The following is a 14,840-nucleotide window of genomic DNA, read 5'->3' on the forward strand; positions in this document are numbered from 1 at the left end:
CATACATCATGTAAATGGTCTATTTCATTCTGTGGGTGTCTGTCCTCAATGTGCCAACTCACTGTGTCTGACTCTGCCCTGATAGAAATACGCATTCCGATCCCAATCATTCCACCCTGTTATCACAAACACAGAGCTATACAGCGGTGGTGACAACGGGTTTCCTGAAGGATTATCCTCATCAGCCTCTGAAATTGGTCTGATTCAGTTCATGTATTAGCATGGGAGTCTGAGATGTAATTATAATCCATCCTAATGTGTTTGAGCTGTGTAGTGGTCAGTGTACTACAGTGTAGCAATTGTTCTGTACTACAGTGAAATAACAGTTTTGTTGTAAGCAAGGGGTTTCTCAGGGTCTGGTGTGGGGTTTCTCAACTTCATCCACCTTGGGTTTCTCCACCCCCCTTTCACATACATTTAGTTATATTTAAATCCTCTACTTTTACTGTGTGCTAATGAATAAAATAACGTGTGTGTTTTAGAGAGAGGAGTCGACGCGGGAACCGGCCCTGTTGAAGAAGCTGTGCTCAGCCATACGGGACAGGGTCACGGTGGATAACTGTTGTGACCTGTTCACCGCTGTGGATCACCTGGCTGGGGAGGAAGACATTGAAGGAGAGACACCCCTGGAGGAGAGGGGTCAGAGGGAGGAGGTGAATACAAGTACTCACATTCACTCACTCACAGTCCCCCAAACAAAAATCAAGTTATTCCGATTTTGCCTTCTTTTTTTCTTTTTTTTGACTAAGCATGACGAGGGTTTTCTTCCATTCCAAAGGATAATGGTGAAATGACACAGAAAGAGCTGTGAAGGGTGAACATTAAAACATTCCCTGCTATGCTCTCTGCCTCTCTCTTCCCTCTTTCACACACACACACACACACGTTGGGTGAAAGGTAGAGATTCACAGTTCCAGAGCTCCATGATTCCTGTGTAATTACTCCCAGGGGCGTAGAGGCCTGGCTGGGTTTGAGCTGCAGCCAGGGTTAGGCTGGCTGGGTTAAGTCACATGTCCTTACGCAGAATATGGCCGGGTGGATTAGAGTTGGAAAGAGGGAGGGAAAGCATGTAGAGACATGGGAGTGGCCTTCTTTAATCTGCCTCTGTGTTGTGGCCAGTAGTCAGAGGGCGTGAGAGCCCGAGCGAGTGAGAGGAAGGGAAAGAGGGTGGGCGTGTTAGACGGTGGTGAGCGAGAGAGGAAGGGAGGGAGGGAGGGTGTGTATGTGTGTGAGGGTGTGAGAGCGAGAGGACTGAATGGAGGGAGGGTTTGTGTGAGGGAGGAAGCCCCCCCCCCCAGCTCTGTTTCTTATAAACATTGAGGCGATGTGGAGGAAGAGGAGGCGGGAGCACAGCAGCAGCCTCAGCTGATGACATCATCCATTTAGCTCAAAGGAGCTCAAGTGGATTCTGCAAGAGGGAGGGAGAGAGAAAGGGGGGAGGGGGGGTGATGGTTACCATGGTGATGGGTACTTTAAGCAGCTGCTGATTCGCTCGCTCGCGCTCTCTCTCTTTCCCCCTCCCTCTCTTCCTCCTCCTCCCTCCCCTCTCTCCTTTCCTCTCTAAACCAGCCGTTCAGGCGAGAGATTGGTGCGCTGCGCGCTAGGTTGTGGACCTTCTTGCTCCAGTCATTCTACGCCGTCCGCCACACGCGGGGATGGGAGACCCTGCCCTCCAAGCACAGAGAGCGGATACTGGCAGGTAAGACAAGGGAAAACGGCCATCTTTAATCTATGGGGCTTTAGCTGTAGCTGGGAGATGATCTGATCTGTCCCTCGCTGCAGAGGAGAGCCAGAGCTCTCTTCCTCTCGGCTCAGATGGGATATTATGCAGGGTGTGTTTGTTTGTTCTATTCAACCCAACCACATAGTGATGGTAGCCTGGTCCCAGATCTGTTTTCTGTTTGATCTTGTTTGGCATGACAATGACCATAGGAGATGACAAGCGACAGCACAAAACAGATCTGGGACCAGGCTATAGTGACAATGACCATAGGAGATGGTAAGGGACAGCACAAACAGACCTGGAACCAGGCTTCAGTGATGGAGCACAGGGTCTGTCTCTGTATCGTTAGAGAGGAAGGAACCAAAGCCCCCCGAGGCATATGTTGTTGCCGCTGCCTCTGGGTAACATCACACAATTAATGGCTGCTTTCAGCACATCTGCAGAACAGAACAGAGCACCCACAGCCACAACCTGAAGGTTCATCTATTGTTTGGGCGAGGAGGGTGCCGCCTCGGTCTCTCTCACCCCATTTTCAGCCAATCGTAGTCAAGGCTAACATGGTAACTGCAGCATACTCTGCATGTTCTGTGTTGTAAAAAAAGGGGCGGGGGTGGATGCTTGAATTTCTCTCTCTTTGTGGTTTTCACACATAATTACATGCATTCTCTGAGAAACGAATGAAGTACTGCTTCGTTTTGACTGTTTAGCTTTGCGATCCATTGAAATGCCTTGCGTGAATGATTTATTGAACTTGGTTTTAGAATTCCACTGACATTCCATACTGATGGAATCTCCCTCTCTGTCTCTCACATAGAGACCCTAGTTTACACATGCATACACATGGCAAGGCACATAGAATGAATATGCATACTGGTAGTTGCATACAGTAATCTAGTCACACATGTCACATCATACACACCCACCAGACACACACACACACACACACACTCGACTACATTCCGGTGCAGCAGTTTGGTCTTGATTTGGAGCATCTCTGGGGAAATGGTAAGATAAGCTGTGAAGTCTCTTCTTGCTCGGCAGACACAGTTGACTGATGTTCCATTGATTAAATGTAAATCTCACCACATCAGGATTGTACGCATTGTTTCACCCACTGTATCTCATTGAAATGAAAATCAGGAAGCCTGAGGTGGAATAGCCACATTGCAGTATCCTCAATGGACACGTCTTGGATTTGATATTTCAGGAACGTTGGTATATTTGAATGTAATGGTAATTTAAACATGTTTTAAACATTGCTTTAATTGTGTTCTCTCCTATAGCTGCTCTTGATAAAGGAGACAGTAGAAGACTTGGGAAAAAGCCTGTTTTTACCAGCTCACAGGTAATGTATGATAAAAGCTGATTTAGTCTCATTTTAAAAGCAATTGTTTTATTCTTCTTTTTCGTCGTTAAATCACTTAGTCGGGTGATATGAACTCATCTATAACACCGAGAAACCTGTGTAATGATTATGATATGTGGTTGTGATACCTACTTTAGTTGAATGCACGAATTATACTCTGGATAAGAGCATCTAGATGTTAAATTACACAAATGTGGATGTAATGGCGTGATTATGATCTAGGAGGGTGGCTTTTGGGTTTTGAAAGCCTGTAATCACTTCACACATCACAGAGATGTGAATGGTGGAAAACCGAGAGCCAGCCACACACACACACTTGAGGCGACGTGTGTGTGTGTGTGTGTGTGTGTGTGTGTGTGTGTGTGTGTGTGTGTGTGTGTGTGTGTGTGTGTGTGTGTGTGTGTGTGTGTGTGTGGCTGAGAGAGGCCGCGCCAACAGCAACCTGACAGATATTGTGGTGCACTACTTTTGACCAGGGCTCATAGGGCTTTGGTCCAAATTAGTGCACTATATAGGAAACAGGGTGCCATTTGGGATGCTATACTTCTGTCGCTCTGCTGACCCCGACACAGGGCTGCTGACGGCTGTCATTTCGTAATTGACGCAGAAAGCAATGACCTTTTCAGTGATAAATACACAGACCTTGTGTCTTATCAAACTGATGAACTGTGACACAAGGCAGAGAGCACCTGGAAGGATGTGATGAGGGCCGGGGCTGCTTTTGTTTTACAAGCCTGAGTATACAGTACAGCTCAGTATTATTCAATTCTATTCAATTCCATTTCATTTGAGTAATTTAGTGGAAGCTCTTATCACGATCAACTTAGTCATTCAGTCCATTGATTCAACTAATGTAGGTTAAATAACAACGTATCACGATCATTACAAGTAAAATGTTCTTAGCCAGTATCTACAAAATCTGGCTAATCAGTTTCTAGATAGCGTGTTAATTCCAGTTTTGGTCGGACTTCCTTCTCGGTATTTAGCTGTTAAATCGAGTCCGTAGACCACTATGCCATTATTTTAAATGATGTTGTGTGATTGGAACTTTTCCATTCAAACCTCTCTCGTCTATTTTTAGCAGCCAAGGGGTGTAAGATGCGGCTTAGGTCCTGCAGCTCCGTGTGAGAGCCCTCCTGTCCACAGGGCCAATCGGGTCGTCAGGAACACAGGAACAGGAAGTTGCACTACGGCTGCATCATCACCCACCATGAAGTCAGACGGGCTGGGCACGCCAGTCCTCCCAGCCACCGCAGAGAGAGGGACTAACGCTACCAAGCCTGGAGACGGTGACCCATCCAGGGCAAAGAACGGCAAGACCAAGCAGCCAGGCGACCACCGAAGCACCACGACTAAAGCCAAGACCACAACCTCCGCCACAGTGCTCAATGGAACAGCTGGCCCAGGGGGGGCTAGGAAGGAGGTAGCCACTGCTAACGGATCCAGGGGCTCCCCGACAGGAGGTAAAGGGGCTAAGGACCAGGACAGGAGGCCTAACCCTGGAGCCAGGCCCAAGACCTCTCCTCCAGGTACCACCTCCACAGCTCAGGCTAGGCCAGGGAAGCTGCAGAAGAGTACAGCAGGGAAGGGTGACTCTTTTCAGGGGGCAGACAGCAGCACAGCCCACCCCGCCACCACCACCCCCTCCACATCAGGCAGTGCCTCCCCTGACAACAGCTCCGGAAGCCCACGCAACAGCCACGCCATCCCAGGTCTGGTCTAACATTCAACGTTATATAAACTTGCTCCCCAGTGGGCAAAACTGGTTGAAAATACATCATAATGTCGTTGTAATGACGTTCAACTTGTTTTGTCAACTGGGTAACTGTAATTTCCAGGTTTTAACATCCAATGTTATTTACTTGCTTCCCAGATGGGGAAAAATGGTTGAAAAGACGTCATGATGATTTTGTAATTACGTTTTAATGACGTTGTGATAATGACGCTGTAATAAAGTCATCCGAACCAGTTTTGCCAGCTGGGTTAATTCACTCATTCTTTTTTCTTATGATGACAATAATTATATTTTATGGCAGAAAGTTAGAGTATCTGAAAAATTAGCTTGACGCAGAAATAGTTGGCAGCAAGTTTTGTGGAAATAAGTAGCAGACTGATTTACATGAGTTATGCTTTAACCCTGAGGTGTTCTAGAGAGAAGGAAGAGAATACATTGAAGTAGAAACACATTATATACAGTAGTGGTGTGCATGAATATGAATCAAGAAGCACTCCTTTCTTTCATGCATATTAATCAGTTCAATGTAGAACCACAGAAATAAATATCCCTATGGGTAGCACAGCCTGGCAACAGACACCCCAAAAAGCCGCAGAGCTGAAGGTCAAAACCAACATGGCTCACACACAGGGGTGAGACCAATTTATTTCTCCACACCCAGTCTGGTCCAAGCTCCCGTGGTGACGGTGTATGCTCGTTTGGAGAAGGAGGGGAGTTGTGTGGTGTGTAGTCTGATAGCAACACCCTCTGTCTGTCTGGGGAACTGGGCCTCAGCCGGCCTGTCTCTCTTTTTCATACAAAAGAGAAGAAGAGAGAGTCGGAGTGCCATATGCTCTCCCTCCCCCTCCCTCTGTCTCTCTCTAACCAAACCAGTCATCCCTATTCGCCTACTCTACTCCAGCTCTATCAGTTTTATTGGCCCTGATTGTGCATTATTTTGGCTCTGGAGTACAGTACTATTATCAGTTCCTAGCCTTTAGCTTGCTGAATATGAATTTAAAAAACACTAATTGTTTGTCAGATATTGACATCCCTGTTAGCTCTCCCTAAAATGTAATCATTGCTGTACTTTGTTTGAGAATTTCTTTAGATGAATGTGCATTTTTCCCCTCCAAAACATTGTCTGTATATTGTTGCACTCTTCTTCCCCACTAAGCTGTATAGCTAAACAAATCCTATTCCTCCTCTTAACCCCTCATTCTAAGTGAGCAGTTTTCATTTTCCAACAATACATATCAGTGTTTTGGTGCAAGGTTAAAGCACACTATAACAATCCTGTGTTTTAGGTCTTAAGTCAAAAACACAGGCTAAACTTCTGACCAAATCTCCACTGACGAAACCCCCCCAGAAAACAGACACTGCAAAGACCAACAGGTAAGCAGCATTGCACCCACAATCAGAACCTCTTACTTAGATAGAAGACCATCCCTGAGAAATGGTAGAAAAAGCTCTGCTGCCCCCCACTGTTATATATTGGTAGTTGCTAGTCCATACAGAGATAGAGATGGATGAAACAACACAGTGCTTGTTTATGCTAAGGCCTTATGAGGTTTATGAGCTTTTGTCCCTTAATGGTATCAAGCCCTGTGATATTGTATCCATAATGTATTGATTGTTGTTATTTTCCTAAATTACAATAATTTCTGTGAGTGTCAGGCTTAATTTTCTGCTTTTGATTTGATTGTCTTTTTAATCTCCCTCAGCCCAACCAATAAGCCCAGTGCTAGAGAGGCCAATAAAGCCAAGCCTCCCTCTATAGGAAGAGCAACAACTAGAGGAACAGGAGCCAGAGCAGACACGAAGGGAAGGAGCACACCAACAGGCTCCGCTGAGAACCATGGTGCGTGCGTGTTTGTGCCAATACAAATCCTAACATCTCACTGTGGGCCAAATGATTGAAATAGTCTTCCCTTTTTCTTGTTTCTCCTCTCATGAAGTCTCTAGACCTGGGTCCTCCCTGAGTGCCAGAAAGCATGCATCTCCCAGGAAAGAGGAGGATAAGGATGGTTCTAAAGCCTCAGCAGACAAAGCAGCCAGGAAGACTACAAAACCCACCCCAGCTACCGCAGCCAAATCTGCTTCTAAACCAACAAAATCCAACTCTAGCTCTGCTCCTTCCAAACAGCCTCCGCAAGCAATGGCCAAATCTGGACCTAAGCAGAAAAGTACCTCTGAATCTCCTACAGAGAAAGCCTCCCCAAAGTCAGCGGGGCCAGTTAAAAACTCTTCCTCCTCTGTCGTTTCTTCTAAAAAGCCTGCAGCTAAAGAGAAAGAGGGATATAATGGTAAAACCTCTGCGGAGACTCAACAGGCTAATGACACTGGTGCTGAAGCAGAGGGGGTCTCCTCCCATTCAAATCCCAGGGAGGCGGCCTCCGAGCCAGCAGCAGGATCAACAGAGCAGAGCCCGACACATAACAGTATACTACCATCAGGCCCCCAGGGCCTCGGTGGAGGAGAGGACTCCCTCTCCTTACCCCTGAGCACCAGCCCTAAGCAGAGTCCCCAGAAGTCTGCCAAACAACCAGGTAAACCTAACAGCACAGGAGGAATCAGGGCTCTGTCCAGTCAGCCACCAGCAACCAACCACATCTCTCAAGGGAATGCTCTTGTAAACGGAGAGCCTGCTAAGCACACAGAGGCAACACACACATGTAAACACACTCCTGGCTCAACCACAGATCTTCCCCTGGACACCCCGAACAGCACAGATAACCCTCTAGAGGACTCGTGGAGCGGCCTGCACCACCAGGTCAGCCCTGAGTCAGAGTCCGGCAGCGCCACCACCTCCTCAGACGACATCAAGCCCCGCTCTGAGGACTACGATGCCGGAGGCTCGCAGGACGACGTGGACGACTGCTGCTCCAACGACCGCGGCGGGACCAAGGGAGGCGGAACCATGCGTTGCCATGACTTCCTGGGCCGCAGTAGTAGTGACACGAGTACGCCCGAGGAGCTGAAGATGCTGGACGGTGGGCTGCGGGTCGAGGTGAGGCTGAAGGGGCGCGAGGTTGAGACCACCAGTGAGGAGGAAGGGGTGAGGCGACGGCCACGCTCCTGGCTGAGCAGGGACCGAGAGGAGGTCCCTGTTGAGGAGGAGGTAGAGAAAGTGGAGGCCAATGTTACAGTGAAGCAGGTCCCCGACAGCCAGCTCTTCTCCTCCGATGAGTCGGAGGAGTCTGAGGAAGAGGAGGATGAGGAAGAGGACGAGAAGTCAGAGGTGGAGGTTCTTCCTTGTCATCATGCCCCTCTGCCTCCTGTTGACCCATCCCCTCAGTTCCAGGGCATTATCAACTTGGCCTTCGAGGATGGAGCTGACCCTGACCAGGACAATGAGCAGCAGGACTACCAGTCAGCCTCTAACTTCCGCCGCTCTGTTCTGATCTCTGTGGACGAGTGTGAGGAGCTGGGATCAGAGGAGGGTGGGGCGCAGACTCCACCCCAGCAACAGCCTGACGACCCCCTCACACCCTGCGAAGTCTTCGAGAGTGACCCTCCTCCAGCCCCTCAGTCGGCCCCCAACTCCGTGTCTCACTCTGGGGAGCACCTGGCGTCTGACCTTCCCAAAAGCACACCTCAGCAGGAACAAGGTACCGAGCAGGAGTCCAACACCAAACCCATTGTTTTCCTCACTGAGATCCAGGATCCTCTGGTAGATGACCATAACCCCACCAAGGTGGAGGGAGTAGAGCCCAGCCCTGGTTGCCCTCCCCTGGACCCTGACCTCAGTGACCTGCCTCCCCAGGAGAGACCCTGCCACCTGGACCTCCGGCCTGCTGAACAGTACAGCAACGGAGGGACACCACGCAGGAACCCCTCAACCAAGCCTAACCAAGCATCTGTACCTGCAGAGAGCAAGAGAGCAGACTTACATCTAGACTTAAATTACCCTCAGCAGACAGGGGAGTCTCCTGCACATGCAGCTATCCCACAGTCCCCAGCAGGTAATGTATACTAATCTACATTTAGGACCCCTCCTAATTTAAACCCTAAAACCAAACCCCTCACCCATTTTCCTTCCCCACCCAGCCAAACTCCATCAGTCAAGGCATAGTTAGTTAGTTCACCTTTTGCAAGATACAATCTCCTCTGTCTCATATGATATAATGCTCGGACTACTCATTTGCATCATGAAACGTACACTTAGCTATCCCATTCCTCTCAAAAAGGATATTATGCAGATTATATAACTAGTTCAAATTCAATGAGGGGATCATTTTTGTATATGCCCATATAGGTAAAACCTTGCTATCATTACACAAAACATCTGTTTGTGTACCAATCCATTGATTTGAATTTGCAACACCAATTTAAAACATGGAGATTGGTCAATCAAAAAACATGCAGGAGTAGGGGGGGGGGGGGCTATGTTAATGTCAATGCGAAAACTGACACTAAATTATTACGTTTTAGTCCCCAAATGGAACCCTATTCCCTTTATAGTGCACTAGTTTTGACCAGGGCCCATGGGCCATGGGACCAAAAATAGTGCACTATGTAGGGAATAGAGTGCCATTTGGGGACCAAAACGTAATAATTTAGTGTCAAGTACTATGCCATGTGTTGGTTATAAACCACCTGCCTTGTGACAAGGTGTGGGGGATTGACTTAGGCCTAGTTGTACCGATGCACTTTGATGTACATAAAAATGCAAATAGGCCTATTCAATGATTTTTCGTTGTTTCTTTTATTGAATGCCATGAACTCCAGCAGCTTCTGGTCTTTGTCAAGCCAATAAGATAATAGCTGATGATATTATTTATTGGGATTGATGTCTTTATAATTTGTGTTTTATGCAAAAGACATGCAGCCAAGCTATGATTTTTACTACCAAATCAAATCACATAATAATATGGCCATTTGATTTAGAAGGTAAATCCCAAAATATCTGTATTGTACTATGGACCACAGTACTAAGCTGTCACGATGACCAGATTGCTTTTGAGAAAGGTTTAGTCTTATGTCAATCTACGTGTTGCCTACCTACAGGGACCCTTACCTACCCAGGATCGGCTTGTTTTTGTTGTAATTTGTCAGATCCTCCTAGCCTGTGTCTGTTCCTCAGTCTGCTTATCTAGTAAAGACATCTGCATGCCAGTAATACAAGCCATTTGTTGTCTGTCTTTTTATTTATTCCACCCAATATTATTGTGTTTGTATTTTTTTTTTACTAGTTTTATTCTGTAGTACTGGTTTGGTTCAATAGCCTTTGTGTGGTGCTGCCTGGTAGCCTTCTGTGTGTAGTGTGTCTAGAACAATCTTTATCTTCCATAGTTCTGATATGTCTCTCTTTTTTCACTCATGTTATACAGCAAATCCTATGCTATTACTTAGTTAGGGGTTTACATCTGAAATGGAACCCTATTCCCTGTATAGTGCACTACTTTGTGCACTATATAGGGGATATGGTGACATTTTGGATGCATACTAGGTAGGGGGTATCCTAGAATAAAACATGTCAATCTTGTTTCTGCTGTCAACAGCGATAAGTGGACATTTTTTATGATATTTTGCCAGTACCGTCGTGGCCAAAAGTTGACACAAGAATGACACAAATATTAATTTTCACAAAGTCTGCTGCTTCAGTGTCTTTAGATATTTTTGTCAGATGTTACTATGGAATACTGAAGTATTATTACAAGCATTTCATAAGTTTATTTTATAAGGCTTTTATTGACATGTACATGAAGTTGATGCAAAGAGTCAATATTTGCAATGTTGACCCTACTTTTTCAAGACCTCTGCAATCTACCCTGGCATGCTGTCAATTCACTTCTGGGCCACATCCTGACTGATGGCAGCCCATTCTTGCATAATCAATGCTTGGAGTTTGTCAGAATTTGTGCGGTTTTGTTTGTCCACCCACCTTTTATTTTTATTTTTTATTTTTTTTATTTCACCTTTATTTAACCAGGTAGGCTAGTTGAGAACAAGTTCTCATTTGCAACTGCGACCTGGCCAAGATAAAGCATAGCAGTGTGAGCAGACAACAAAGAGTTACACATGGAGTAAACAATTAACAAGTCAATAACACAGTAGAAACCAAAGGGGGAGTCTATATACAATGTGTGCAAAAGGCATGAGGAGGTAGGCAAATAATTACCATTTTGCAGATTAACACTGCAACACTGCAGATTAACACAAATTCTCAATGGGATTAAGTTCTGGGGAGTTTCCTGGCCATGGACCCAAAATATCGATGTTTTGTTCCCCGAGACACTTAGTTATCACTTTTGCCTTATTGCAAGGTGCTCCATCATGCTGGAAAAGGCATTGTTCGTCACCAAACTGTTCCTGGATGGTTGGGAGAAGTTGCTCTCGGAGGATGTGTTGGTACCATTCTTTATTCATGGCTGTGTTCTTAGGCAAAATTGTGAGTGAGCCCACTCCCTTGGCTGAGAAGCAACCCCACGCATGAATGGTCTCAGGATGCTTAACTGTTGGCATGACACAGGACTAATGGTAGCGCTCACCTTCTCCAGACAAGCTTTTTTCCAGATGCCCCAAACAATCGGAAAGGGGATTCATCAGGAAATTGACTTTACCCCAGTCGTCAGCAGTCCAATCCCTGTACCTTTCGCAGAATATCACTGTCCCTGATGTTTTTCCTGGAGAGAAGTGGCTTCTTTGCTGCCCTTCTTGATACCAGGCCATCCTCCAAAAGTCTTCACCTCACTGTGCTTGCAGATGCACTCACACCTGCCTGCTGCCATTCCTGAGCAAACTCTGTACTGGTGGTGCCCCGATCCCGCAACTGAATGAACTTTAGGAGACGGTCCTGGTGCTTGTTGGACTTTTTTGTTAGCCCTGAAGCCTTCTTCACAACAATTGGACCGCTCTCCTTGAAGTTCTTTATGATCTGATAAATGGTTGATTTAGGTGCAATCTTACTGGCAGCAATATCCTTGCCTGTGAAGCCCTTTTTGTGCAAAGCAATGATGATGGCACGTGTTTCCTTGCAGGTAACCATGGTTGACAGAGGAAGAACAATTATTCCAAGCACCACCCTCCTTTTGAAGCTTCCAGTCTGTTATTCGAACTCAATCAGCATGACAGAGTGATCTCCAGCCCTGTCCTCGTCAACTCACACCTGTGTTAACGAGAGAATCACTGACATGATGTCAGCTGGTCCTTTTGTGGCAGGGCCGAAATGCAGTGGAAATGTTTTTGGGGGATTCAGTTCATTTGCATGGCAAAGAAGGACTTTGCAATTAATTGCAATTCATCTGATCACTCTTCATAACATTCTGGAGTATTTGCAAATTGCCATCATACAAACTGAGGCAGCAGACTGTGAAAATGAATATTTGTGTCATTCTCAAAACTTTTGCCCGCAACTGTATAGACCTCTTATTTAGTGATATTGAAGCAGTGCTTATGATAGAAAGAAACTGTATATAAAAACAAATGGGAAATGTCAGAGAAAATGAGTGATGTGCGTACTTCCTTTTGTTCTACAAATGAAATCATTTCTGCCTGCATTTAGATTGTTGTTACAGTATAATAATCATATCTGTACAATACAAAAGGTTTGCTCAATAGTTAGAGACCTGCACGGTTTACTTCTTCAAACATATCACTGGTGCCTGAGCAAACGGAGTTATGCAGAGTTAGGCTAACTAACCAGCGCTGGCAATGCAATGCATGGCTTACTGTGTTAATTACTGCTGGATAAAAGAGACCCATCCAGACAACTACATCCCTCTGTGCTTCACCTTTTAAGGCAGCTGTGCATCCTCCCTGCCACCCACAGTCCAGGTCAGTGATTACTCGTGATTTATACACCTGATATAAATGTACAGTATATCAACAATATCATATCATAATCCATTGGTCTGTAACGCAAGTACCAATGCAATGGTGAAACGAGGGCCCCCCCCCCCCATCTCCTAGTAGAATACAGGCCATTGCCTGATCCAATCATTGATTATTAAATGGTTAAGAGGACACAGTTGCATTAAGGGGGAAACTTTAGTCATGTTGATATTGGAAAGAAGTGACCAGAAGAATGCCTGTGTAATGACTATGGACTTATGGAAAGCTGAATCGTTAAGTCATTGTGCAGTATTGTCAATTGTTTTTAGGGGACAATGAGGGACATTGTGACAGATTGGATCAAACAACAACCCCGACCTGTACACAAGACCGCCGCCCGTCCAAAGCCCTCTCTCCCATCTACGAACTGGACGTGGGAGAAGCCTTTGAGCACCTCAGCTCCTCGGACAACATCAAGGACAGGAGCAGGAGGAGCACAGTGGGGCAGGAGGAGGAGAATGATGAAGGTTACAATGAGGAGAGCAGTAAGTTTGCAGAGCGTGACTGGAGCATGCTGAAGCAACTCCTCTCAGACCAGGAGTCCAGTCTGGGCATCATAAATCCAGTCCCTGAGGACCTGAACCTAGCCCAGTATCTGATCAAGCAGACCCTGTCCCTCTCCCGGGACTGCCTTGACGCCCAGCAGATCTTCCTGCCCCACGAGAAGGAGACGTTTAAACGCTGGGCGGAGCTCATATCACCCCTGGAGGACTCCACAACTAGCATAACTGTGACCAGCTTCTCTCCTGAAGACGCTGCCTCGCCGCAGGGGGAGTGGACCATTGTGGAGCTAGAAACACATCACTGACAAAGACTATAAAGAATTAGAAGTGAATGGATCATCATGGTGTTAGAAACACATCACTGATTGATGGCTTTAAGGATTAAAGAGACACTAGCCTCTTAACCTCTCTCTGGATTTATCAACTATACTGTACCAGGTGTCTGGTACATTTATCAACTATACTGTACCAACCTTTTCTTGCCCAGGGACCCCCTCCCAGGCAAACCGGCGACCCCCCCCCCCCCCAATCATAAGTTAGATTTTTGGGGGGCTGACCGCTGCAGTACCCCGGTTGAATACCGCTGAACTATACAACACTTCTGACTGCATTTAGGAGACTGACACTGCTACAGTACTGTCTATCAGGGAGCTGTTACACTTTGTCTGGACTTTTACAACATGTCTTCTGTCTCTCTTGACAACTACGATACAACAATTCTTCCGTTTTATACCTTGATTTCATTATGTTTGATTCCTCTATTTATTTACTGCTTTTTATGCTGCTTTTCATGGAACTCTTGAGGTTCGTTTGGACTCTCAAGCTGCGCTTGTTTGTTTGCATTCAGTCCATCACCTTCCTTTATATCCTTAATACTTAATGGACTGAGAGTTTAGACACGAGCTGTTGTGCATGCAGACATTTTTTTGTATGTTTACTTGGTGTTTGCAACATTTAGAAGAAAATAAAAAAGCTTTCTTTCTCATGCTCTTTAGTCTTTATGATGGTCAGACAGTGGAGTTTCACAGAAACTAGAGAACATGTTGGCTTTACATTAATTGTTGTATATGAAAATAAAAATGTGTGCTTCTAAATACAATGGTTTCATTGATTGTTTTTAGTTTAGTGACAGTTGATTCAAATACAATACTCGATTATTTTAGAAAATTGAGAGATCATTTGTGAAATGATATTGATTTTTATTGCACATGTCCGGTTAAAATGAGGGATACACTTCAAAAGGAATATTTGAGCGTTTGTTACTGTATCTAATGCACTAAATAGAATCACCTTTTGGCATTGGTGTAAAGTACTTAAGTAATACTTTAAATATTTTTTCTTAAGTTGTATTTTGGGGTATCTGTACTTTACTATATGTTTTTGACAACTTTTACTTTAGAAAATGATGTACTTTTTACTCAATACATTTTCCCTTCTACCCAAAAGTACTTGTTACGTTTGGAATGCTTAGTAAAATAGAAATATTGTCCAATTCACACACTTATCAAGAGAAGATCCCTGGTCATAACTACTGCCCTTGATCTGGCAGACTTACTAAACACAAATGCTTCATTTGTAAAGTATGATAGCCTGGGGCACACTCCAACGGTCAATCTCTTACATTTAAAAAACACATTGTGCCTTCTGGTTTGCTTAATATAAGGAATTTGAAATGATTTATACTTAAGTATATTGGCA

General features: G+C 45.4%; 1 protein-coding gene across 6 annotated transcripts in view; it reads left to right on the forward strand.

Annotated features, from left to right (window-relative positions):
- LOC109898059 (AP2-interacting clathrin-endocytosis protein) overlaps positions 1-14,241 on the forward strand; it is a 45,941-nt gene extending 31,700 nt beyond the window's left edge. For 3 of the 6 annotated variants that reach the window (XM_020492825.2, XM_020492824.2, XM_031833558.1), the window contains 8 exons: positions 483-653; positions 1,570-1,699; positions 3,007-3,068; positions 4,171-4,801; positions 6,111-6,198; positions 6,528-6,664; positions 6,762-8,768; positions 12,909-14,241. In XM_020492825.2, coding sequence (XP_020348414.1) covers positions 483-653; positions 1,570-1,699; positions 3,007-3,068; positions 4,171-4,801; positions 6,111-6,198; positions 6,528-6,664; positions 6,762-8,768; positions 12,909-13,447 — 3,765 coding nt within the window. In that variant the 3' untranslated portion in view covers positions 13,448-14,241. Of the gene's footprint in view, positions 1-482; positions 654-1,569; positions 1,700-3,006; positions 3,069-4,170; positions 4,802-6,110; positions 6,199-6,527; positions 6,665-6,761; positions 8,769-11,786; positions 11,835-12,908 lie in introns of those variants that run through there. The other 3 variants (XM_031833557.1, XM_020492826.2, XM_031833559.1) reach the window with 2 other exon arrangements.
- The last annotated feature ends 599 nt before the right edge of the window (positions 14,242-14,840 follow it).

Source organism: Oncorhynchus kisutch, linkage group LG10 (genome assembly GCF_002021735.2).
Source record: "Oncorhynchus kisutch isolate 150728-3 linkage group LG10, Okis_V2, whole genome shotgun sequence".
Classification (NCBI taxonomy): Eukaryota; Metazoa; Chordata; class Actinopteri; order Salmoniformes; family Salmonidae; genus Oncorhynchus; species Oncorhynchus kisutch.